Raw genomic sequence first — 26,530 nt, forward strand, 5'->3', positions numbered from 1 at the left:
GAGCTCCTGCTGTGCCCAGGAAAGCTGAACTCTTTGATCTAGCAATAGTTGTTACAGCTATGTGAGGAGTGAGACCTCTAGTTCTCCCCAAGTCTGCTTAAAAAATTATTTGTTTTAATTTATATTTAAAAGTCAGATTTACAGAGAATGAGAAACATCTTCCATCTGCTGGTTCACTCTGCAAATGACTGCAAGAACTGTGCCAACCAGAAACCAGGAACTTCTTCCAAGTCTACCACATGGGTGCAAGGGGTCAAGGCTTTGTGCCATTTTCTGTTTTATCAAGCCATACAAGCAGGGAGCTGCATGGGAAGTGGAGCAGCTGGGACGCAAACTGGAGCCCATATGGGATCCTGGTGCTTGCAGGGGCAATATCTTCCATTTGAGCCATCGTACCGGCTTTCAAAAACACAAATAAACATTTTGTTGTTGTTGTCGAAAAGTGGATGATGGTAATAATGAGCAATCCTTTGCTAATTAAGAACACTACCCTGACACCAAGATTTTCAATATTTGAGTGTCTGCGGCCTAAAAGAAAACATAGCCACCTCTAGAACACTGGGTGTTCTTACCCTTTGAATAGATGGTCATCCACAGCGCACGAATGGGGGAGGAGCATGGCAAACGAGCCTTCAAGAAGACCCTCAGGTCAATAAGGGGAAAGACCTGGACTTAGAGCTGGTCAGCATGACTCAGCCACTTCTGAATTGGTTTTATTTTTGCGCTGCTCTCAGCCTCACCTTCAGACAGGTGCAAACTCATCAACACCAAGTGCTATGCACATGAACCTTGCCCACCCTGACACAGCAAATCCAGCACACAATCTATTTTTACTGCATGTCAATTAGTCAACTCAAAGTTTTTAACAGTAGTGCTAAGTTTACTTTCAGATTTTGGTGAGCACCCTTATAGATAAATCAAGACACGAGTGTGAAGTGTTGCAAAATCTTGCTGCTAGTCACCTAGACTATTTCAAAACATAAAAACTTTCCTGTAAGTTTTGTCACTCACCTGATTAGCGTCCTAAGACTTGTCAACAGCCTAACATCTCCCATAACTTGGTTGTTTGCCCATTTTAGACGTATATCTATGACTGGCAACCATGAAAAATCCTTTTTGGCTTTTTGACCCATGTTGTCTTTTGGGGGACATCACTATATTTTGACATCCTAGTTTTCAAAGTATGTATAGAAATAATGTTTTAACACTTGATCCTTTGTTGTATATTTCAGAACATAATATGAATTGCATTCTATCTAAACTCCTCATATGCCATAACGTGCTTCAACATTTAGGTTTTTTTCCCCATGCATTTAATCATTCAATTTTGATGTCTTGTGTATCATAGAGGAATGCAAAAGTGTATCAGAAACTTGAAAATACAGGACCATTGATCACCAGGTTTACAACAGGAATTTTTGGCCCAACCATTTTTTTTTCTGTGATTTATTTCCATCTTTTAAAATATTACTCTGAGCCCAGCATGGTAGCATAGCGGCTAAAATTCCTCACCTTGCCCACACTGGGATCCCATTTGGGGACCAATTAAGTGTCCCAAATGCTCCACTTCCCATCCAGCTCCCTGCTTGTGGCTTAGAAAGCAACAGTGCCAGCCTGAAGCCTTGGGACGCTGCACCTGCATGAGAGACCTGGAAGAAGCTCTTGGCTCTTGGCTTTGGAGCGGCTCAGATCTGGCTATTGCGACTATTTGGGGAGTGAACCAGCAAATTGAAGATCTTTCTCTCAGTCTTTCCTCCTATCTATAATCTATATCTGCCTTTCTAACAAATGAATGAATGAATCAGTGAATAAATGCTCCGGGTGTTTGCTCAACTGGCAAATCCTCCAACTTCAAGTGTAGGATGCTATATGGGCATTGGTTCAAGTCCCAGCAGCTTCACTTCCTATCCAGCTCCCTGCTTATGGCTTGAGAAAGCAGCAAAGAATGGCCCCATGTTTTGGGACCCTGCACTCATGTGGGAGACCCAGGTCTTTGTTCCTGGCTCTGAACTGACCCAGCTCCAGCCATTGTGGCTATTTGGAGAGTGAACCAGTTGAATATCTTTCCCTCCGCCTATCTTTCTTTCCCTCTGTAAGTGTGCCTTTCTAATATAAAATATTAAGTAAATCTCTAAAAAAAAAAAAAAATAATAATTAAAAAATAAACTAACAAAAATCATTACCCTGAAAACTCAAAAGTGCCTGTTTAACAGCCTGGAAACAAAACAATGTTACATGCTTTGGGGGCAGTATCCAAGTGTTCAAGTCATCACTTCTAAATTTCTTCTAAATGTCCTCTTTTGCAAATGGTGCTGTGGTACAGCATGTTAAGCTGCTGTGTGCAAGGCCAGCATCCCATATGTGTTCTGATTCAAGTCCCAGGTACTCCACTGTATATCCAGCTTTTCATTCATGGGCCTGTGAAAGCTGTGGAATATGGCTCAAGGTTGTGGGCTCTTTCCAGTGAAGTGGGGCAAGCCCAGAGGAAGCTCCTGGCTTTTGGTTTCACCCTGATCCAACTCAGGTCATTGAGGCCATCAGGAAGTAAACCAACAGACTTCTTCATCTCTGTACATCTGCCATTCAAGTAAACAAAATGCATCTTTCTTTTAGGGGAAAAAAGGGGGTGCTGGAGGAAGGAGCAGACACATCAACTGGCATACATATAGGATGCTGGCTGTGCCTCAAAACTCTTCCCTCTTAACTGCATCCTAATTGGTGGTTACAGCACCTACACCAATCCTAAGGTTTGAAATTTTGTCAGTATATTACAACTGCAGAGTAAGACCAAGGACTTGACTTTAAAGATCAAAGGTTCACCCACCTGTAGGCAATGATAGTATCATCCGGCGCAAAGACAAAACACAACCAAGGCTGAAATCCAAGGGCCCCTCCTGGGCTGCCCTCCACAAGGAAGTGAATGGCCCAGACAGCCGAGATCTTCTGGTTCTATCAGTAGCCTGGCATCTTAACAATGGACGCACTAGCCAATCACCCCATGCGTTTCATGTTTTACAACCTCCAATTGATTCTATCTCCTACTGATGTTTACAAGGCAGATACAATCAGAGGCTCTGGATTTCCTGACATACCTGAAGAGTCGTGCAAACAGAGTAGGGCCAAATGGAACAAGCATTTTTGAAGTGGAGGCAAGGGAAGCTGAAGTAAGTAGACCCCCTGATGAAAATTCTAGAAGCAGTATTGCAGAGCCGTGCAACACCCGATGAAATGTTTTATCTGGAGAACAGTGCGAGCCAGAGCTATCCACAGCCTAGTCACTGGAATAGTTTGTGCGTGGGAAACTTTGGTGCTTCCTGCCCATCTCCCTGGGGAGTGGGATGATGATTCTGTTTGGCTCCATTCACTGCTTCTTTCCATTCGCACTAGTGTTGCATTTTCCAGTTTGCTATCTGTATTATGCTCAGTCAACCTGACCCTCCCTTTAGGCACCTGACCAGTGGCTGACTACAACATAACTTGTAACTTAGGTGCTACACCATCTAGGAAGTTTTTATCATCATCTTTATTTGAGAGGCAGACAGTTTTGAAGAACGTCGTAGAGAGCTCTTTCATCTATGCATCCCCTGATGCATCAAAGAGCCATGGCTGCTGAGTCAGGTGAAAGCCAAGAGCCGGACCGCCACCCGGGTCTCCCACATGGCTGGCAGGCACACAAGGAATGGAACATCACTGCTGTCTTCCCAAGTCTGCACTGGCAGGAAGATGGACAGGAAGGGCAAGAGCCAGGAATGGCACCAGGCACTCCCTTGGGATGTGAGCATCCCAACAGGAGGCTCAGGCACTGCACCAGTACCCCATACCCAAGCTGCCTTAAAACCCCCAGAGCACAAGGGCTATCTCAAATGACTGCAGACTGAAGACTTACTGAATAAGCAGACAGTCACCCATGGTACCCTTGTTAGGAGTGTCTGTTTTCCAATAGTACTAGGGTGGTGGTCTCCGTCGAGGACTGTCTGCTCAAACCCTTTTTCATGGCGCCTCCATACTGGCACAGGCCTAGTTACCAATGTAGTGATGTCAAATGGCTCCCTTAAAACTCTGCAAGCCCAGAGCAAGCCGTTATAAACAGACTGAACGGATAAACACGAGTTCAGGCTCATGATCTCATCTGGCAGTCTTGCCCATTTCCCATCCAAAAGTCCCAGCTGGGATCCGGCTAATTGGGCCTCTTCAACCACTTCGGAGCAGCAAGCGAAGAGAAACTTAGCAGAGAAAAATTTCGAAACTGATAAGAAACACATCGACACGGTGCCTAGCGGGGCTAGGCCATCTGGAGATACGCGCATGTGAAAAATGATGTTTGGTGGACATAATTCACCTAGCGTACAAGCTGTACAAATATTAAGATCAAAATGCCTGACTCACACAAGCTGTCAGGGAAATGCACAATAAAGCGAGCAGAGATTGTCCTCCAGGCAGCTGGCGAACAGGCTGGCCTGTCCTGGTCTACCTCTGCCCTGGAGCGTTTCGACGGTAAGGTGGTAGATCCGTCTTTGGGTCAAGACAGCATGTAATTATGCCAGAGGAACTCAGGAGCATTTGCAAGTGCTTTTGGCTAGCTCGCTTCCCCTTCAACGTCTCTGTTTCACACGGGAGGAACCCAGCACAGGCTCACGACACAACACACAACTGCTCAGAAACGCCATCCTTGGAGAGCACGGGCTGTTAAATCTAACTGAAATTACACTCAAGCCTGCAATTGCCGTGGTCTAAGAGAACTGCACCATCTATTCTGAATGCCAGGAATTTAGGGGAACATTTTTTAAAAAAGAAAAAGCTTTCCTGATCATACCACTGCTTTTGCAGCTTGACGCTCATATACTTTCTACACCGGCTTTGTAAATGTCATCCCCAACACTGTCTTCACTACAAAGCACTGCTGAATCAATTTGATCAATCATTGACAAATGCCTTCGTACCTTCAGTTTCTCAGTGCCGCCATTTGTTATGAAAGCTCTTTCAACTGCGAGTCTGAAGGATGGCCCTCCTCCTCTTCAAAACCAAAGTGTTTTTCATCTTTTCATTCCAAACTGTAAACCTCAAGAAAATACCTTTCCTTCATGACTTATTACATTATTATGCCAAGGGCTAGGCTCCCTCCCTTCATTCTGTTATTTATTAACAGGTAAAACAAACTATTTTAAAAGTAACACAGTCCCCATTAATCTGAACCAGAATAGCAAGGAGAAAATATTACTAATCTCAACTGAAAGAGACACTTCAGAAATTTGAATCTGACCACTGAAATCAGGCACGATTTCTTGTACCAGGTGCAGGTGTGCTGGTTAGAGGTGGATGAAGCTGCTGTTCGTGCTGTCTGTATCCTAAAAGAGACATCCAATTCTAGACCTGACTTCTGTGCTTCCAATCCAGTGCCTTGGTGGTATACCTGGACATGCAGCAGGGATGGCCCAAGGATTCAGCCCCCTTTTCACACCCCTTTCAAATTGGCCCAAGCCTTTGAGATCAAAAGGGGAGTGAACCAGCAGATCAAAAATTGTCTGGCTATCAAATAAAAAAAATCTCTTTAAAAATAATAAAGCTGTAGGCCTGATGCGCTAGCCTAGTGGCTAAAGTGCTTGCCTTGCATGTGCCGTTATCTCACATGGGCACTGGGTGGTGTCCTGGCTGCTCCACTTCCCATCCAGCTCCCTGCTTGTGACCTGGAAAGGCAGTAGCGGACAGCCCGAACCTGTGGGACTGGCACATACACGGGAGACCTGGAATAAGTTCCAGGCTCCTGGCTTTTGATTGACTCAGCTCTGGCCATGTGGCCACTTGGGTAGTGAACCAGTGGATGGAAAATTTTTCTGTCTCTCCTTCTCTCTATAAATCTAATTAAAAAAAAATATATATAGTAATAATGATAAAGCTGTTACCAAGCACTCAATAACTACTTCAGAATGATTAGACTAGTCATAATTTTAAAAGATGGTAACAAGTAAGGTAAAGATACAGAAAGACTGGAACCATTAAACATTGCTAGTTGAGAATGTAAAATGGTGCAAGCACAATGAACAACTGGATAGTTGTTTAAAAAGCTCAAGGGGGCAGGAGACACGACACAGTCATTTAAGCCAACAAAGGCAATGTAGCCATGCCATATAAATATTGGTTCAAGTCTCTGCATCCCCTTGATACTGAGCCGGGGAAAGCAGTAAATGATGGCTCATGTGGGAGACCAGGATGGAGTTCCAGGTTCCTGGCTTCAGCCCGCCCCAGTGCAGGCCACTGCAGCTATTTTGGGAGTGATTCAGAAAATCAAGATGTATCTCCCTATCTCTTCCTCTCTATAACTTTCCTCCTTTTTAAAAAAAAAAAAAAAAAGATTTATTTATTTATTTATTATTGGAAAGGCAGATATACAGAGAGGAGAGACAGAGAGGAAGATCTTCCGTCCGATGATTCACTCCCCAAGTGAGCACAATGGCCGATACTATGCCGATCTGAAGCCAGGAGCCTCTTCCGGGTCTCCCACGTGGGCGCAGGGTCCCAAAGCTTCAGTCCGTCCTCGACTGCTTTCCTGGGCCACAGGCAGGGAGCTGGGTGGGAAGCCGGGCCGCAGGGATTAGAACCGGCGCCCATATGGGATGCCAGGCGAGCAAGGCGAGGACCTTAATCACTGTGCCATCACGCTGGGCCCAACTTCCCTTTTTTAAAAAAAAAATTACAAAAAAAGATTATTTTTTTTTGAAAGGCATATTTATACAGAGGAGAGTAAGATCTTTCATCTGCTGGTTCACTCCCCCCAAATAACCACAATAGCTGGGGTTGGGCCAGGCTAAAACCAGGAGTCAGGCACTTCTTCCACCTCTCCCATTGTGGGTACAGGGACAAGGACCTGGGCCATCCTTCACCGCTTTTCCAGGCACATTAGCACGGAAGTGGACGACAAGTGGAGCATCCAGGACCGAATCAGCACCATATAGGATGCCAGCACGGCAGGTAGAGGCTTTACTTGATAAACTGTAAGCAGAGAACTCAACTTTGCTTTTCAATTAATTTTGTTCAAAGAAAAGGCTAACTATAATCACCATACAATCCAAAACTTCTGTGTCTAAGTGTACACTCAAAAGATTTGAAAACAAGGACTGAGATAGGTACCTCTGTGGCAATGCCCACTGCAGTGTCAGTTACAATAGCTCAAAGGCAGAAACAGCCCAAGCGCTCACCAATCGCCAAAATGTGTGTCCATGCAATTGGATACTACTCAGCCACAGACAGAGATTAATATTCTGATAAATGTCAGTGTGGATGAACCTCAAAAAGCATCATGCCATGAAAAGGAATCAGAAATACAAGGAAAGCTGTATCAATACTGAGCAGAGGAAAAAAACAGACTGCAGGCAACTGAGGCGATAAGCAAGAGAGAATAGGGTGGTGCCGCTTCACGATCATACAATTTCTGCTTATGTAAATCAAAAAGGGTTGGAAACAGCGGCGACAGTTACTTAACAACCAATACCAATGAAATGCACATCATAAAACTGCTGCACTCACGGAATTGTTATAAATATCTTATCACAATTTTAAAAATAATGTACATACCAAAAAAGCCTTTGGGCTTTACACGTTAGAAATGGATGAACTGCATGTATACAAACAAAGCTTTAAATAAGACACTGACTTGGAAAGGTACTGATAATTTAAGATCGCTTAGGTCAGCAAGAACTTCAGGGTAAAGCAAGTTAGGTGCACTAATCAAAAGCTACAATTCTTTGTGATGGTATTTCGCATGAATTTATATAACTTGATTCGATCAGACTTCTCCATGTTGGAGATAACTTATTGTAGGGTTTAAGATAAAATCAAGCCCAACCACGATTATTTAAAATCAGACGACGAGGGGTGATGAATCAAACAGCATTTACAAAACCTTCTCAAGTACTGTGGGTGAGTGCTTTCCAAACACCCTGATGAAGACAATTTCCATGTGCTGTTGTCTGAAGTCAGCTGTCAACCTAGCACACGCATTAAAACAAGATTTCTGCTGGGAAACCATGGCGATTTTGGGGTCCTCATGGTGTCCGGAAATGTCCCCATGATGGCATTTTTCTGCAACTGTTCAGGGTCTGTGCTTCTCCACAAAGCAGAATATTGACTAACCCAGCCCAGTCCAAACAGTGCTGCATTTGATTTACCTTCCAGAAGTGCCAAGAAACCCCTGAACTCGGATGACAGCTTTATGTTCCCAGCCCCTCCTCCCACTGGCATGGAAATGAAAGAACTGGCAGTACAAACATGTCTGAAGGCACACCAAGAGATCGGATGCCTTACTGCCAGGTTAAAGAAGGCATGTGGTTCCTAATCATGTGGATTAATGGCCCCACAGATAACACAGAGCGAAGTCTGGCTTCGGCTTATTCTTAACCTAATTTGGGAGTTTCACTATAAAAACTAAGCCATGCTGTATTTACTTTACAAGGTCTGAGCAACGTCAGGAAAACAAGTTCAGTGCTATCACCAACTTCAATCTGGGCATGTTTTTCCATAAAGTTATCAAACAGACCTGGGCACAGCCCCAAAATGAAAGGAAAAAAAATCATTTTAATTATTAAAACTGATACCCGAATAAGCCAGTAACCAAGACAGGGGAACCCTAATCAGAGAAGCAGCTCCACACACGGAGAGGCGGGTTTAGAGCTTTGTGAAATCTTCTGCATGCAGCGATTTACTGCAGTGGGACTTTCAAAGTTGCTCAACAGTGGAAAAGCAACAAAACATGACAACACTCAAGCCTTTGCAAAGGAATGCAAGGAACAGCTTTCAAGAGACGCCTGGTGTTATAATGGCTAGAAGCATCCCATGTTTGTAACTCATCCATTAGAAAATATGACCATGAGGTTAAGCCTGTTGGGTCAGAAGAAACAAATGCAAATTTCATGATTAAATACATTACCTTGAACAGGGCGGGGCAGAGGTGCCAGGGGCAGGGGGGTGGTGGTGGCGTAATTCCTGCAAAGCAACAAAAGCTCGCTCCGTGGTCATACACCACACTTCACTGTGGTCATAGTGAGTTAAACGGACTGCTGGTGTCGCCCGGAGAAACGGAAGATCACACCAGAAACACAGCATCTTGCTTGAAACGGATTAGGGTGACACAGCTGGTTTCCTTGCAGCAGGCTCCCACGCGTGGCTGCTGTAAGCCCTTCACCAGCCAACTGAACCACACACAGAACTCTCTAGGTCTGTTTCTGCAATGGGACCATTAGCAGCAGTCCTGAAGCCGGCACCTCTGCTATTTTCTGAGCAAAAGTCAAGACACTCTAGCCAGAAGCTCAGAAAACTCTCTCCTCCGCACACAAATTCGCCCGTGCAGGAGAAAGCCCAGGTTAAAGCGTGAGGAGTCCCAATCCCTGCCCCCCATACACACACCGAACAAGGGCTGTTTTAGTTACAGCAAGACCTGTATTAATGTGAGCTTGCTGCCAGTGCAGGCAGGCAAAACGAAAAGCAGGCGGACTAGCAATTCCAGCAGCGGGCACAGGGGCACACGAGCTTAAACACCTTGGCGGGGAATGAGAACTCCTGGATACTGGGAACATTCGAGTTTGTTGTCTTCTTTACAGTAATGACAAGACACAGTTTGTGAGTGGTACCATTTAAACACTTTCAAAGGCATTACTTTCGGGACCTGGAGCACCAAAAACAAGAAAAGACAAAACCACCTTGCCCCTAAGGAATGAGGGAATATTGCTTTGTGAGACCAGAGGTCATTCTAAAAGGCCTATTGTTCTCAGAGAGTGAGCCTGTGACTGCTTTATTCTCATGGCAGGAATAAAGCAAGGCTTCATTAAAACAAGGAAAGGACACAGGGAGCTTTACCTAGTAGGAGAGGAAGGGATCCTGCATAGGTTGGCATTGAGAAAGATGCCCACGCAGCTAAAACAACACAGAACACTGTGCGCACACAAAGTGTAGCTGAATGGCTAAGAGAAACTTGGGGTCCTATTCATGAAATATGAGAACTGACAATGCATGCTTCAGTGCACTGCTTGGGGTCTGGCTAACATTTTGTCCTGTCGCAGACAAACAGAATGAGTGTGCCAGCAATGGTATATCCAAATCCAGGAAAAACTCTGGGCGCTGTGGAGCTCTGGGTGTCCTAAGACATTTCTGTATGTTTTACATGAAAACTGAAGAATAATGATTCAACTGAGTTTTTGGTTTCAACAGTGTGTCACAGTGACACCATCACATCACATTGGACCTCAGAGTCGTCAGAATAACCAGCTGGCAGGTGCACCTGCAGGTGCCACAGTTGAACCAAGTGCCCAGAAACCTGCGCGGCGGCACTTGGGTTACGACCTCTCCCGTGGTTGCTGGCCTTTTGGGATGCAGCCTAGCTGCTCTGCACTGCCTTAGTGAACGCTTACTTCTGCCTGGAGCGTGTCAAGCCTGACTCCACCGAGACTGCTAACCTCATCACCAGGAACTGCACTCTGCTTCCTCATTCCTTCGCTAAGTTCATTCTCTTAAGGTGCTTTGTTTTTCGACAAGCTGGAATGATTTTTAAGCCCATGCCGATGAAAACCTCAAAACCGGAAGACAGGCAAGAAGCCTACAAACCAAACACAAGCGACCAGCCTCACTCCTCATGACAGATTATAACTTATTATGTTACAACGCAGAATGGCTTTTGGGGAAACTGTACATGCCAATCTTTAATCAGCCACAAAAGACTATTACCTGATTTTTTTTCTTTAAGGGCCATATAACTCAAAGGAAAAGTCCATGAAACCAGAAAAATCAAGACCTTAATCTATCCTGGCTGTGGCCACTCAGAGGAAGACAATAGCCTAGGCAGACCTGGAGCCCACACTCCGCGCTGAGATGCAAAATCAAGGTCATACACCACTGTGCTGACAGGTGAGATTCAGACACTTGTTGCATTTTCAACACAGGCCCACAAAAAGGGAAATGTTATTTAATAATGGACACATTTGCTCCAGATTCTTGGAACAAAGCTCTTTAGAGGTCTGAACAGAGGGCCCCCCCCTTCCCGCAACACTTCAGAATCACTTTGTTCCATTTCTTTTCTAGAAGGTTCTACGCTCCCCTCCCCCGCCTCATCAGCAAACTCCCTTGATCACATAATTAGTGCGTACTCACATTCAAAGCATTCTTTGCGGCTTCTGCTTCTGAGCGACTGTCAAAACTGACAAAACCTACAGGCTGAGAGAAAAAAGAGAAAGAAAGGACATGAGCAGGAAGAAATCAGGGGCTGTCCCTTTTTGTGAGCCGAGAGTGACGTCAAACCCCAGAGCCGAGATATTGAAAATGACCACAGGCAACGGGCAGGTGTAAGAAAGCCAGTCCCCAAGAACCAGGACGGAGTGGCTTAGCCAAATTTCTACCACGAATCAAAGGGATGGTGGGGGTGCTTCTTCAGGGGGCACAGCCAGGGATCCAGAGAATCATAAAACAAATCGAGAAGTGCTTGCGAGGTGAGCAGCGGTGAACGAGAGAGGGGCGGAAGCCTGGGTCGGAGAGGCTCTACTTTCCTAAGTCAAATTCACTGTACCTCAGGTTTCTTCATCTTTTAAAATGGAAAGAGAACCCAGTCACCTTTTGGGACACTGTAAGTGCAAGGAATACAATGACACAATGACAAAAGCCCGGCCCTCTCACTGCATAATAAATGGTAACATTTCTACCTCAAATCCCCTTCTACAGATACATCCTCTAGACCACAAGGTTGCCAGCAGATGGAGGTCGCCATCCCTTCGAGGACTCTGATCTTTCAGGGCAGAAGCCTGCCTGCAAAGTAGCTTCATTTTGATGAACCTCAGAGAGATGATGTGACTGAGGAGAGTATGTCAAGTGTTCAGCTTACTTAAACGCAACAGGGGTGGGAGCTGTGGCATAGCACGTTAGACCACAGCCTACAGCGCTGACATCCCACGGGGACACCGGTTCCATTCCCGGCTGTTCCACTTCTAATCCAGCCCCGTGCCTATGCTTGGGAAAGCAGCAGATGATGGCTGAAGTCCTTAGGCCTCTGCACCCACGTGGGAGACCCAGAAGATGCTGGGCTTCAGAATGCTTCAGCATTGGCCATTGTGGTCACGTGGGGAGTAAGCCAGAGATTGAGGGAATCTGTCTCCCTTTCTCTCTCCATAAAATCTACCTTTCAAATAAAAATATTTTTTTTTTTCTTAAAGAAGGAGAACAGAAAGAAAAAGGAAAGGAAAAGCTATCTCCACTGCCTACCAAGCTTTGGCACTTTCTCTGCTCTGCCCTGCTTTAGACTTGGGACTTGGCCTCTGGGTGTTAGGGCTTTGACAGCACGATGTTTCACCAGCCACCAGCTGGTAGTCATATGGATTGTAACATTCACCTATTCAATATCATAACAAGGAACAGTAAGAAGAACTGGGAATAGAAATGAACTTGGGTCACAACCCATCATTTTGTTTGAAACAAGAAATCCACTTGCTTTCTGATGGGACAGCCTCAGACATCCCAGGTGGCGAAAAGGAAATCCTGCATCATTTTTCTATGTGAATACCTAATCAGGGCTCACCCTTCATTTTAAAGCAACAAACAAAAAAAAATCAAATGCTAACTGTAATTTTACAATATGCCCAGCCACCGTGACACCGCTAAAGAAAGTCAAAGTGTGTTCATTCCTGTCAAAGTTCAAAATCCTTACCTGTTTAGATGTGAGCTTTATGAGAGACCCCTCATAGCCCTGAAAAGAAAGAGAAACCAAGTTTTAGATTAAAAAAAAGTACTGGGAGATGGGGGGAAAGCAACTGTAATACCATCTCGTAATTATTAGCTACCAAACTCTCCTCACACATTCCCAAAGTTAGCTGGGGGCAAGCAGTTCCTAACCCCGCCCTCACACACACACACACAGGCGACCCTGAGTGCATCCGGGCCTCCTCCAAGGCCAGCCCTGACACTCCCCTTTCCCTTTCTCGTATTCTCTCATGAAATGACACAGGAGAACAGGAGTGTGTGTGTCAACAACAGGTCTTCGTTTCTTAGTCTAGGTAAATGATGGGGATTTTAGAGAATGGCAAGGGGAGGAAGGACATGGGATAACAGACAGGAAGGTGGGAGCAGGCGTGACTCAGTGACACCCGGGCTGGCAAACGATGACAAAGAATACCAAGAACACAGGAGGTACGGTTACATTGCAGCCACCAGAGCAGGTGCAGCAGCCGGTGACTGTGTACCGCGTTGTGTACTGTGCTGTGTCTGTTTGGGGTATGTTGTACAACCACCACAGCAGCTGGTCTTACACAGTGGCTTCTGGCCTCCAGAAAGGAACCTGTGTCCTGTATAACTTCCTTGTTTTTTTTTTTTTTTTTTTTAATATTTTAAACCTTTAGCTTACTTCCTTAAAGAAGTTGGGAATCACTCAGCCTCGGTCATTCTCTCTCTCCAAGCCTAGGAGGGCCTCAGCCTAAAGGGAGCTGAAGTGTGTTTCTGAAAAAAATAATCAACATCTGCTGGCTGGTACTGATGGATGACCCCGAGAAGGCGGGTAGAAAAACACCACTTGACGTGATTGACCACTGCATACGTCAGCCCGCAGGCAGATTTGTAGGCAAGGGTCACCGTGCAGCGACTCTAATTCAGAAAAGGTTATTAGGAATGCAGCAGGGTCCTGCCTTCGGCATTGAGGTTTCTGGGCAGGAGGCTGGAATTGACTCACTCACATCTCGGGCAGCAGAGGCCAGCGCCGGTACCAGTTACCTGCTATAAACATGCTGCCCAAGTGGCCTTGGGCTCTGCCGGCCACACTCACAATGACTCACAGCTCTGCTGCTTCTTTTTCTCAAGGTGTTGTCTTTTTAAAAAGATCTGGAGACCCTCAACTCAGAAGGCCACTATGGCAAGGGAGAGATGGGTATTTCACTCAAACCCAACAGCATGCTGTTCTCAAATGAGACGTTCAATGGTAATGAACATGGCAGCTCAAAACACAGCAGGGGCCCAGAGGTGCCATCAGGTGTCTTGGGTTTGAGTTCTGGACCTATCTTTTATGATATGTGTAAACTTGGGCATGATTTAGACAATTGCTCCAAGTGTTATTTCCCTTAATTTTTTTTTTTTAAATAAAGGGAAGGAGGGCTAACCCACTTCAAAGGACTGTGATGAGAAATTAGATCATCCCTACTAGGGCGGGAGGCTGGTTGGCTACATCGCTTATTCTTTACACAACATCGTTGCTGGATTTTGTCTGTTGAGCTGACAAAGTCCTCATCCATCCTATGCAGAGAGCTGCCCCTTTTGTGAAACTGCAGCCCTGCCGAAGGAACTGAGGCCATCCTAAAAGCTGCCACCTGACCCACCATACTCTTCCTTTCCCACTTCCTCTGAACCCAGGGGCTTATTCCTTATTTCCCCAGTGAGGTTATCAGTTTCATTCCCTTGAGGGGACAGCTATCAGAACGTAGCTGGAGCCATTGTGGCCTGGCCTTTCCTGGTACAGGTTTCCCATCAAGTGTTAGCAGGAAGAGCTGCTCCCCCATTCTGCTTCCTCTTCTCCAACGCAAATGTTGGCACCTGTCACACCCTAGTGTTGCCCCAGTCAGGATCCTGTCTCTGAACCCATCTTGTCTTGCCCACCGAGGTCCTGGTACCACCAGGATGGATCCTATGGCAGAAATTAGGGGTGCCGCTCATGTCATCATTGAGGGAGCCATAGGCTAGACACCACTGCTGACGTAGCCACACTGACCTACGCAGATCGCCTGGCCACAGGTCCCAAACTCATGACTGCCGTCCATGCCCGTATTCTGAGCAGCTCTAGCTTTCTCTTACTCCTGAAGGTTTCTTCATGGACTATAGCTGTATTTTTCTTTTCTCATTTGTTTTTAATTCCCACTTTGCCCAATCTCTTGTTAAGGTTCAATTCCTGTAACATCAAATATCTCTACAGTGATCTTATTCTAAAATAAGCAGCAACTGTGTTTGAGACTCCGTTAGATGGCAGAACATGCTATCCTCAGCCAGATGAGACTATCATTGAGATTTTACTTTACTTTAGAACTCATGACAATCTCGTGCCGGAAAAAGTACTAGTGGGCAGGTTCTTAATCAGGGAGATAGGTTATTTATGCCTAAAATTTCAGCAGCACTCTTGGAACCAACAAGTCAGACACTTGGGGATCAAGTCTGACTTATTACATCTGAACTTGAAACACACAGAAAAGACTTCATAACTTTCTATCTGTATGTAGCACTTCAACCCCCAGGTGCAATTGGACAAATGGGCTGTTCTAGAGTTGATAACACATCAGCTAGCAGTGATGTGGCGACATGGTGCGTCACCTGATAAGACGCAGTTTCAACCCATCGTCCTAAGCGGGAATGCACCATGCTCAATGGGAATGAACCTTAGAACCCGATTGTTCATTCTTCTTTACTCCGTAAAAGTTGGAAAACATTATTCTAACAGGATGCTTACTCTAACAGTTTATTTCATTCCCTCACAAAGCTTTTATGAAGTCAGAAACATCTAGTCTTTTTGCCTCCTTTAACAATGTCTTAAAATACAGAAAAGGTACCTTGAATGGTCTGAAAAGCAGGTAGAGTTCTCGAGGTTTAATATCCAGAGGAAGACCACTGACAAACAGCGTTCGGACCTGGAAAAATAAATTTAGGAGGTGAGCAAGGCTGTGGACCATGTGAAGTATGGTTTTCACCCAAACTCTCCCACTATCCACGCTCCCACCAAATTTAGGCTCTTTCCTTGGCGTGGATACTTTAGTGTCAAGACGCTGCTGAAACAGATTCTGCAAGTGTTTCTGCAGTTGACTCCACAGACTCATCTCGCCTCTCCCGGGCAGTCATCTCCCAGTTCCAGGGACAGGCGGAAGGAAGGAGAGAGGGGAGGCTCCACGGCGTTTCAGTGTTAGCTCAACTAAACATGTCGAGGGGACAAACTTTTACCAGTCATCTGCCCTGACAAACACAACCACACAATGTGCTCCAAAAATAAAATCGAGACAACTGTTTTCTCCTGTTGGCCTTATCACTGCTTTCCTTCCTGGGCATGAATCACGACAAAACAGAAGCGAAAGTAAAATCAAACGTATTTAGCAACAGCCAAAAGAAAAGGTGCTACGATCCACTTGCTCAGTTCCCAAACTGCAATTAACTCTCATTGTGCTGTTCCGCTATGGCACAACCAACCAACACACTCGGGTATGACTTCCCTGAGCAAAGCTCCCTGCTGGCTGCCACTGGCAGGGGTCCCTGCAGACACGCAATGCCAGGCCCAAGGCACAAACTACATGCCCAGTGTCCACTCGGTGACGCAATGTGGCTGACCACTGCTGCCTGAGACACAGGATAGACGGTGATATCTGAATAGGATACTTAAAGGCTCAGTAGGATTTTACCCCCATAGGGCAAAAAAAGGAGAGGTCGAGCAGGTGAGAAAAGCCCAGACCAGCCAGCGGAGCAAGGGATGGCACAGTGCATTCTGGGAACAAGGAGTGCCAGGCAGCACTGTGAGCTCACAGTAAAACTGCATTAAACTCCCCAGGCCAGGGAATGCGGCAAGCAAATGCCACCGGGTTCCCATCACCACATGTTCTATTCTTCCGAATTCAGGCCGAGTTCCTCATTAGAAGTCCTCTTAATACAGATATTTCATCGATTAACCAGGCATAATTTATTCTGAGGATTTAAAAAATTCATAGTATCTTCCGTTGGTGCTGTGAGGAAGCACAAACCCGCAAACGAGGCCCTTTCATTAATCCATGGTAACACACTATGTCCTTCGCGTGAAGATGCTAGATGATCTCATTGTTTATTTAAACGAGGGTATCTCAAAATGCGTGTGGAGGAGCAAGCCTTCACCATAGCAGTTTCGAAGTTCATGTTCCACAGGGAGGGCCCTTGGATTTTAAATGGGTTTGAAATCCAGGCAGGGTTATTCTGGAATATACATTTTCCATGAAATGTTGCAAAGTCCTGCACATGCACGGAGGTCAACCCTCTTAACAATAGTGTGTTGATTTCTGCTACGGTCAGCTTACGTAGTTATCCACTTGAAAGGTGCACGGAGAGAGAAAGACACAAAGGCCTTCCAAATGCCCACCAACAGCCAGTGCTGGGCCTGGCACAAGCCAGGGGTCGGGGACCCCAGCCAGGCCTCTCACATGCACAGCAAGAACACCAGCACTTGAGCCATCATGTGCTGTCTCCCAAGACGCAAGCGGGGCCTGCCAAGCCGCGGCCCAATCTGCTGCGGCAGAACATTCTCCCCCACACCGAACCTGCTGCTGCATCAAAAATCAATGCATCCTTTATGTCCATTTTTCATGAACTTTTTTTTTGAGGTATTTTCACATTTTAAATGCCACTGAGGTATAACTGATATAAAGTATACATCTTAAAAACAGATGACTGAAGTTTCGGCACATTTGTAACCCATGGAATTCACAACTGAGATAAGTCAGCACCTCCAGTGCCTGCTTGGGCCCTCCAGGTTTTCCTCCCATCCCCAGGCCATCACAGATGTGCCACCTATCACTGTAGGCCAGCAAGTACACTCTAAAGCTTTATACAGGCCCTAGGTGCGTAGTATTTTGGTCGGGATTAATTCATGTTGATATGAAGCAAAATCTATGGCATCGGGCCCGGCGCGGTGGCGCAGTGGTTAAGGTCCTCGCCTTGCACGCCTGGGATCCCATATGGGCGCAGGTTCTATCCCGGCTGCCCTGCTTCCCTTCCAGCTCCCTGCCTGTAGCCCAGGAAAGCAGTCAAGGACGGCCCAAAGCTTTGGGACCCTGCACCCGTGTGGGAGACCCAGAAGAGGCTCCTGGCCTTGGATCGGCATAGCATCAGCCGTTGTGCTCACTTGGGGAGTGAATCATTGGACGGAAGATCTTCCTCTCTGTCTCTCCTGTCTGTATATCCGCCTTTCCAATAAACAAAATAATAAAAATAAATCTTAAAAAAAAAAATCTATGGCATCAGTGTCACTGAATGTAGCAATAGTCTATTCCTCTTTGAATTGAATAATATGTTGTTGCCATCGATATGTGAGTTTATCTATTTACTTACTTGAAGTAAATGTCGAGTGGTCCAGTTTCAGAATGGAAAATGTCTGTCACCTGACTTGCACATATAATACATTAGGCAAACAGGATGTGAGGGAGAGGGAATTAGAGGAAGGCCGCCCTGTAACTTAGGTGATACCCGGGAGGATTGTACCCCCCGCAGTGCTCAGCCAGGAGACAGGGGAGGAGCTGTGTGCTGAGATCCCTGCTGTTTGCTATAACCACTCTGGGTCTGCCTGCTCAGTCACCCCATCTTGCAAGACTGATAATAAAAATAGCCCTTTCACTGCACTTTCTGAGTCCGAGGCAATCTCTTGAATGGCCAGGAGAGGAAAATCCTTACACCTGAGGACGGGTCTGTGATCTCTGTGTCTGCACAGGGAGGACTCTGGCAGCGGAGGGGAAGATGTGCGCTCTCTGGTGTCAGGTGGCCTGTCTTGCTGGGGAGCCCATCTCCCAACAGCAACCATGGAAAGGCTCCAAGTTATTGTTTGGAAGACAACGGAGGCAGCACAGAAAAGGCAGGCCCTGTGGCAACCTCGTGCAGGAAAAGTGGATGGCGAGTACTGCCCCGGTGCCTGGGTATCTTCCAAAATCAAGTATGACTGTGACTGAGATGTATCCTGGATATGAAATGAGTGCAGGGTCTGTGTCTGTGGGCACAAATGCGGGATTTCGGAGAGCTCAATAATGAAGGCGATCGATAAATCTGCACTTGGGTCATCAACTCTCTTTAAGGTATTTGAAATTCAACAGGAAAAAGAGGAGATTCCCCGCTTGGCTTTTCAACAGACTCAGCTCAATTGAGACAATACTCTGCACTGGCCCCAGAGGACCCAGTGGGATTTCCAAAGTTAATTTTGTTCATGAAGGGCTCGTCTGACATCACAAAGATATGATAAGAAATTGATGCATGGGATGAAAATCAACAAAGGAACTACTAAGGGAAGCTCAGAGAGCTCTGGTGAGAAGACACCAGGCACAGTGAAGTTGCCTGGACCAACACACACACACACACACACACACACACACACACACACACACACACACACACACACACACACACACACACACACACACACACACACACACACACACACACACACACACACACACACACACACACACACACACACACACACACACACACACACACACACACACACACACACACACACACACACACACACACACACACACACACACACACACACACACACACACACACCCCCCCCCCCTCAGAAAGTTTTGCAGACTGATATTCTACAACACCAGACTAGGGTCAGGCTACGTCTCAGGAAGCCCCACTAGCTGACAGGATGAAACTGTTCATGGTTGGTTCATCCTGAGCACCAGCAGAGAAAAGAAACTGGTATGTGGGGAATGACTAAAGTGAGTTCAGGAAAGCCTCTGGCTTCCAAAAGAAGTGGAGAGTCCATGTGTTAAATGTTCATCGAAAGAGCAAATTCTATGAAAGTTATAAGAAACAGACCTGCAGATGAGCTTGCTAAGCCAGGTTCCCTGGTAGAAAAACGACTCATTCAGATCCCACACATCCCTAGACTAATGCTAAGACCCAGGTTTACTACAGAGGGAAGAGAGTTAACTACAGACCACTCAAACTAAAGATGTCAGAGGGATGCTCCTCGATAGCAGAGAAATGAGTAGCGCCACGATGAGGGAATCAATGTCCCTATCACATGTGATGAGACTACGGGTGTGTGGGAACCTACACCACTGTGGTCCTGTCAGAAGATGAATAAATGCAGGAGGAAGACCTTCTAGATGAAGACTAATTCAAGAAGAGGAAACAAATTTACTAAATTAGACTCAGAAACTAAATACTTTGGACCAAATGCCTCCCCATAGAATTCCCCTGGGGTTTGAATGAGAAGGGACGTGGGACTGTCCCCATATAAAGTGTTACATGGGGGCCCGGTGGCGTGGCCTAGCGGTTAAAGTCCTTGCCTTGAACACCCACGGGATCCCATATGGGCACCGGTTCTAATCCTGGAAGCTCCACTTCCCATCCAGCTCCCTGCTTGTGGCCTGGGAAAGCAGTCGAGGACGGCTCAAAGTTTTGGGACCCTGCACCCGCGTGGGAGACCCGGAAGAGGTTCCTGGATCCTGGCTTCGGATCGGCACAGCACTGGCCGTTGCGGCTCACTTGGGGAGTGAATCATCGGACGGAAGATCTTCCTCTCTGTCTCTCCTCTCTGTATATCCACCTTTCCAATGAAAAAATAATAAAAATAAATCTTTTTAAAAAAAAAGATTTATTTATTTATTGGAAAGTCATATATACAGAGAGGAGGAGAGACAGAGAGGAAGATCTTCCGTCCGATGATTCACTCCCCAAGTGAGCGCAACGGGCCGATACTATGCCGATCCGAAGCCAGGAGCCTCTTCCAGGTCTCCCACGCGGGTGCAGGTTCCCAAAGCTTTGGGCCGTCCTCGACTGCTTTCCCAGGCCACAGGCAGGGAGCTGGAAGGGAAGCGGGGCTGCCGGGATTAGAACCTGCGCCCATATGGGATCCCGGGCGTGCGAGGTGAGGACCTTTAACCACTTGCGCCACCACGCCGGGCCCAATAAATAAATCTTTTTTAAAAAAAATAAAATAAAGTGTTACACGGGCTCCCTTCCTTAAGTAGGACTACAGCTCTCCCAAATTTGGAAACCAAAGGTCATGTTCTGAGGAACTATGCACACCGGCCAGATCATCCCAAAGGTTAATTGGCCTCCTTTCCTGCTTCTACTTTATCAATTTCAGCCCAGTGACCTGTGTTGATCAAGATGTGGAAGGAAAATAAGAAGACTGGTACCAAGTGCTCCTCGCTACCAAGGCAGCCGTAGGAACAACAAAGCGTGGCCCTCCGAAACCCTGCCTAAAGGACCAATGGAAAAACAAAACACTGAACCCTATGGGAAGGGAATCAGTGGAAAGTGTGGGACTCATCTAAGGGACCCTTAACACTCACTAAAAAGAACTGTAGTCCCTTCCCTGGAACTTCCCCTACCAGAACAGAGGCCACAGAACTCGGCTAGGGGAGATGGGATGGGGTACTACAAAGTGACGCGTATCCAATATACCCTGGATGCCCTCTGAAAAAGGTTGTTAGGAAAATGCGGCATCCCAAGTAATGCTGCTCCTGGTAAAATCATCACAAAAGCATTACAGGAGCTAATTATTACAGCCAACATAGTGGCAGAGCATGCTGGAACTTAGGATCCCTTCCCAGGCTGGTTAAAGAGGACTCTGAAAAATGGAAATGTATGGTAGCTTCGATCTTCTCCTCTCATAAATAAATCATGGTTGGAGTCTTAAACCAAACCAGAAGAGAGAAATGATTCCTGAACGAAAATAAGCAAAAATGGCATTAAATGGTAGAAAATTCAAATGAAGAAGGATTTGTAAGAAAATGTCCGGTGGTTGGTCCATTTTCAACAGAGTGAAAATTATTGTTAACCAACTTGCAGATACAGCAAAACTCATTAGGCAAACAGGATGCTATGGAATTGGCAACTCAGAAAAAAATAATAATAAAGTACAGGGAAGAAAGGAGGAGAGTTACTTTGTAACTTTGGGACCATTACATGACCCTTAGTACTCAGTCAATAAGGAACAGGGGCGGGACCTGTGGGCTAGGATATAAATAGCTTGCTGTACCTGCCCCAGGTATGCCTGCATTCTCATTGGGCGCCCCAGCTTGCAAGACTGACAATAAACTCTTGCTTTCACTGCACTGTTTATTTCACATGCACAGGTGCAGACGTAGTCCACACGGACTTTTAAGATATTCTCCTTTTAGACTTTGAATAGGAGAAATGGCTAGGTAAGATAGGCGTAAGTTTAATGTTTAAAACAATTGCCATTTAGCTTCTGGCTTCAGGACTCAGAGGTGGTAAATGTTCACTGCGCACTTGAAACAGCTGTGCTGCTGTTGTGTGGAGCGATCGCAGAGTATCAGTCGGCTCTGCTGTTCCCGCTTTATTGTACTTTTCCGTCCCCCCATAATTCCCACAGGTAAAAGGAACGTGAATTGAGCAGAATTATGAAATTTGAATTGCTGACATCTGTCAGGTCCATGTTCACCTGTGAGTATCTTCCCTTAACTCAGAATGTTTACAGCATCTTTCCAAGTGAACTATTGTGCCTAGGGCACGAATCCTGTCACCCACCTATGCATGGAGATTCTGCTGGGTTGCTGTAACAACCCTGACATTGTGGCACGTGCTACGTGGATTACAGATTTCACACAAAAACCAAGTAGTCAGAAGATGCTGTGTTATAATCATTGGCGTAGCAGTACAGCTTAAATTACACGGACAGGGATTTTACGAGTTAATCTAGGAAATAAACTGCCACTGAACAATAGTGCTCTAAGGCAAAGGACCTCGCCAACTTGTAAGGCAAGCACTTTATCAACAAAAGAACTAGAAACTTTGGGGATTGTCAACAAAAGATTACTATACATCCAATGAAGATGACGGCTCAAGGGCAAACAGGACGTACTGTTCAGCTGAATTCTGTAACAGTCAACATACCTACGTACTTGGAGAGGGAGAAAATGTTATGTAAGTTATACACAGACATCTTTAAATTTACACGGCTTGGTCCTAATGGTGATACAAGAAGATTTTTACAATAAAAATTTAATCAGTTTATTCCTGTTTTCTTTCTTCCTATATTAAGCCTATATTGGTTATTAAGTTTATCTTGTTAGGCTGAGCACTGCCTCATTTATTACTTTCCTTAGGAAATGAGGGGAAAAAGTCAATATTTGAAACAATATAAATTGTAGACTTCGTGGAGGAAATTCTTTCTTAGGTAAATAGTCCAGAAGGAGAAGTGAGAGATTCTTATCTCTGAGGCTCAGTAAGGAACTGTTAACCCAGGGGGAATCCAGCTCTGCTTGGGCTCAAGTGTGCCACTCAGCCCAGGATGCAAGGCTATTGCAAGCACCTGCGAGGATTGCACGTAACTAGGACCTTCGGCATTCCATGTTAACATGGGAAAGATTTAAACTTTCCCACGAGCTCAGCAACGCAGCTCGTCTCACTTTAGAGATCTTTGTTGTTCTGATAAACACACAGACTGACAAAGGGGAAATATTTCCTGAATATTTAGGTTTTCCATCTGAGTCCAACCCAAGGTCATTTAAATCCACTGGAATTCTTTTCCAGGTTTCCTCAGACCAGGAAACTTAAGCAAGTTAAAAAATATATATATATGGAAAAAATAACTTCCTAAATATTGATACTTTTCTGTGGCATCTGGACCTCTAAAAACACTGCCATTACCGCTACACTTTTCGTCTAAGCTATTAAACAGAAATGCTCTCTGGATATAAAATCACGAATGCAGGAGGCTTGCCTGCAGGGAGCTTACTGCCCCTGAACAAATGTGGACATGTAAACCACTCTGTGATAGCATGACTAACTCATTCACAAAGCCAGTCCACAAGGACCCCAAGCGACACAAAGTGTGAGGGACATGCAAATATGTTTTCAAATACCAGTAAAAACTGGTCTTTCCCAAAATAACAAATAAATGACACTGACCGGGAGGCTAAGTCATTCTCCAAGTGGCCCTAATTTACCGGCAGAGTTTGGGGACATAGATGCACCTGACACCGTGCCTTCAGCCCACACAGATATTTATCAAACCCTTGCTTGAGAGGACCCATTTCTTGGTCAAGGACACAATATGTCTCATCGAATCGCACGAGATGCTAGTGCTGAAGGCTCCATGCCAGAGGACCTGATGGGACTGAATGTGACGTCTCGCTCAGCCATTATCTAGTGCTACTGTGGAAGCCACAGTCAGATCATGGATCAAATGGGTCATCTCTCAAACAAGATATTTCTTCGAAGGCAGAGTTATGGTGGGTGCTGGGGAGACAGAGATAAATAGATAAATCAATCTTGCAGCTGTTGGTTCACTCCCAAATGGCTGCATTGGCTAGGGCTGGGTCAGGTTGAAGCCAGGAACCTGAAACTCCTTTCAGGGTCTCCCTGTGGGTGGCATGGTTCCAAGGACTTGATCCATCTGCTGCTGCTTTCCCAGGTCATTAGCAGGGAGCTTAATGGGAAGTACAACAGCTGGAACTCAAATTGGTACCCATGTGGGATGCCCGCACTGCAGGTGTCAGCTTAACCCACCACCGGCTCAAAGGACACTGGTTCTTAAAGGGTCCTGCCAGTTCCCATCAGGAAAGACAATGCTGCTGCACTTCCATGACTTACTTCATACTTAATAAACTCTGATAAGAAATCATATTAGTGCTGCGCTTCCCTGGGGAGAAAGGCCAAAACAGGCTTCAACACGGCTTTATCAACCTAAGTCATCTAGACATGACAATAATAAGAAGAAAAATGTCTAATTCCTTCTCCAGCTAGCAGTCTTGGCTCCTCCTGTGAGCACACACATACAGTGTCCCAACACTGAGCAGTTTTTGCTTCAAAGTTTTAGTTAGACAAAGGTTTCGGGAATTTGCTTTATGAGCTGGTCTCATGAGGCTCCTCTTAAATCAGGTAACAGGAAAAGACCACATGTCCTTTGTTTAATGACTCATAACTTTTCAGAATTATTATGGAATAAAGCACATGGCAGTGTGCAAGCCACCCACCAGCTCTTTTTCCATCTATCTATATCCTTCTATGTGCAAAAGAAGATTTCCAAAGTATTGCTATGTTTGAATCGCTTTTGGAACAGCCACGCTTTGTAACACACCAGAAAATCCAGATGATCTGTCTAAAGGCAGTTGAGTTCAGGAAGCCCTTTCTTCCTGGGGTGTGTAGCACAGCCACAGGCACAGACTGCACATTCTGCAAGCACTTCACTCCTCTGTAGAGCTCTGTAGGTTCTGTTGGCTACCCACAGGAGGCTCCGAGTGCTTGTCAACAGATCTGGTGATGAAATGGGAAACAAAAGGAAATGACTACACTTCCTGGTCACAATTGTAGAGTTTCAGTGCAACTACTACAATATCCACAATATGGCAAAGGAGCAGCAGAGGAATGTTCCAGGAGATAGAAATTCAGAAATGGAAAAAGACCAGTTCTATGGCAAAGCTGGCATTCCACTGGTGTGCCAGTTCGTGTTCTAGCTGCTCCACTTTGGATCCAACTCCTTGTTAATGCACTTGGGGAAAGCAGCAACAGATGGCCCATGTGCCTGGGCCTTGGCCGCCCAAGTGTGATGAAGTTCGGGGTTTCTCCCTGGCCCAGCCCTGGCCACTGTGGCCATCTGCAGAGTGACCCAGCCAATGAAACACCTGTCTCTCGTGTTCTCTCTATAACTCAAATAAACATATCTCTCTCCAAAAAAAATTGGGGGTAAGGAGACCAAAAACTAATCAGAATCAAAGAAAAGATAAACACTAAGGAGACTTTAAAAAAATCCCAAAATAGAAACCACACAAAAATTCAGTAATATACAGATCCGTTAACAAAAACAAAGTGATCAAAATAATTCCCTCACGATAATGTAAGTATACTCACACGTAAGAAACTTGAATTCCAACAAAGGTAAACTAATAGTTAATAAAGTTTTTGAAATACTCAAACTCACTTGCACAATTAAGAGTGAGTCAGAGACATCTGCTGCCACGGAACCCGGTTCCTGATTGGTCAGTGAAAGGACCGTATTTTCATTTGAGAGCTTTTAACATTTTTGCATTTGTACATCCTCAAGCGGTAAACAAGTAACTGAAAGAATGTATGCCAGATAGCTTATGTGTGAAATAGCAAGGAAGGTGGGATTAGATACATTTCATTTGATATATTTATACACTATGGCCTTTAAACATCTAGATGCATGTACTGCTTCTTTTAGGACAAAAAGAACAGACCTAGTCCCCAAACACATCTTTGTGCAAATAAGCCTTTGTCCTGCCGGTCTAATCTGTCCCGAGACGTTTCTCTTTCTCCTGCCAGTCTTGATCTATTAGGGACAAACCTGATCCAGCAAAAACGTTCACGTCATTTGTTTCACGTTTCAATTCTCACTACAAATCAATGTTGCTCAGGACTCGTCGCTAAAGAGAAAATAATTTAACCAAATAAGGTTACAACTGACTCTAAGGTGAGGCCTGGGGGTAAGGCTCACACTGGTTTTGGTCCAAGGGTGCTTAGCGGCCACCTGCCTTCCCAAGATGGGGACAGAGGCAGGCTCACTCCTCAACGGTCTGCCGAGACCACAGAATAAAGACTTGGCATTTGGGACTAAGAAGTTAAAAAGAGTTAAAAAGAGCTCCGGCTATCCAACAGGCAAATTCCAGAGTGCTGGGGCAGCGTCAGACCTTGTGTATGAAGTCCTAAACATTGGTTAAATTAAGGGTGGAGTGTGTCAGTTGAGACATGACATCAAATTGCCAAGACTGTACCTTGTTGAAAACTGCTGATCGTCTATCTCATTTCCAGCAAAGCCTCTGTTGGTTCCATACAAGTTTCCCATTCATGTCTTGACATCATG

General features: G+C 45.5%; 1 protein-coding gene across 2 annotated transcripts in view; it reads right to left on the reverse strand.

The window, feature by feature from the left end:
• Positions 1-26,530, reverse strand: part of RBPMS (RNA binding protein, mRNA processing factor) — a 168,749-nt gene that overhangs the window by 75,774 nt on the left and 66,445 nt on the right. For both annotated transcript variants that reach the window (XM_040994227.1, XM_040994226.1), the window contains exons 2-4: positions 15,549-15,626; positions 12,677-12,715; positions 11,134-11,196 (exon numbers count right to left, since the gene is read on the reverse strand). In XM_040994227.1, the coding sequence (XP_040850161.1) occupies positions 11,134-11,196; positions 12,677-12,715; positions 15,549-15,626 (180 nt within the window). The remainder of the gene's footprint in view (positions 1-11,133; positions 11,197-12,676; positions 12,716-15,548; positions 15,627-26,530) is intronic.

Source organism: Ochotona curzoniae, unplaced genomic scaffold, assembly GCF_017591425.1.
Source record: "Ochotona curzoniae isolate NIBS_2020 unplaced genomic scaffold, NIBS_Ocur_1.0 contig_899, whole genome shotgun sequence".
Taxonomy (NCBI): domain Eukaryota; kingdom Metazoa; phylum Chordata; class Mammalia; order Lagomorpha; family Ochotonidae; genus Ochotona; species Ochotona curzoniae.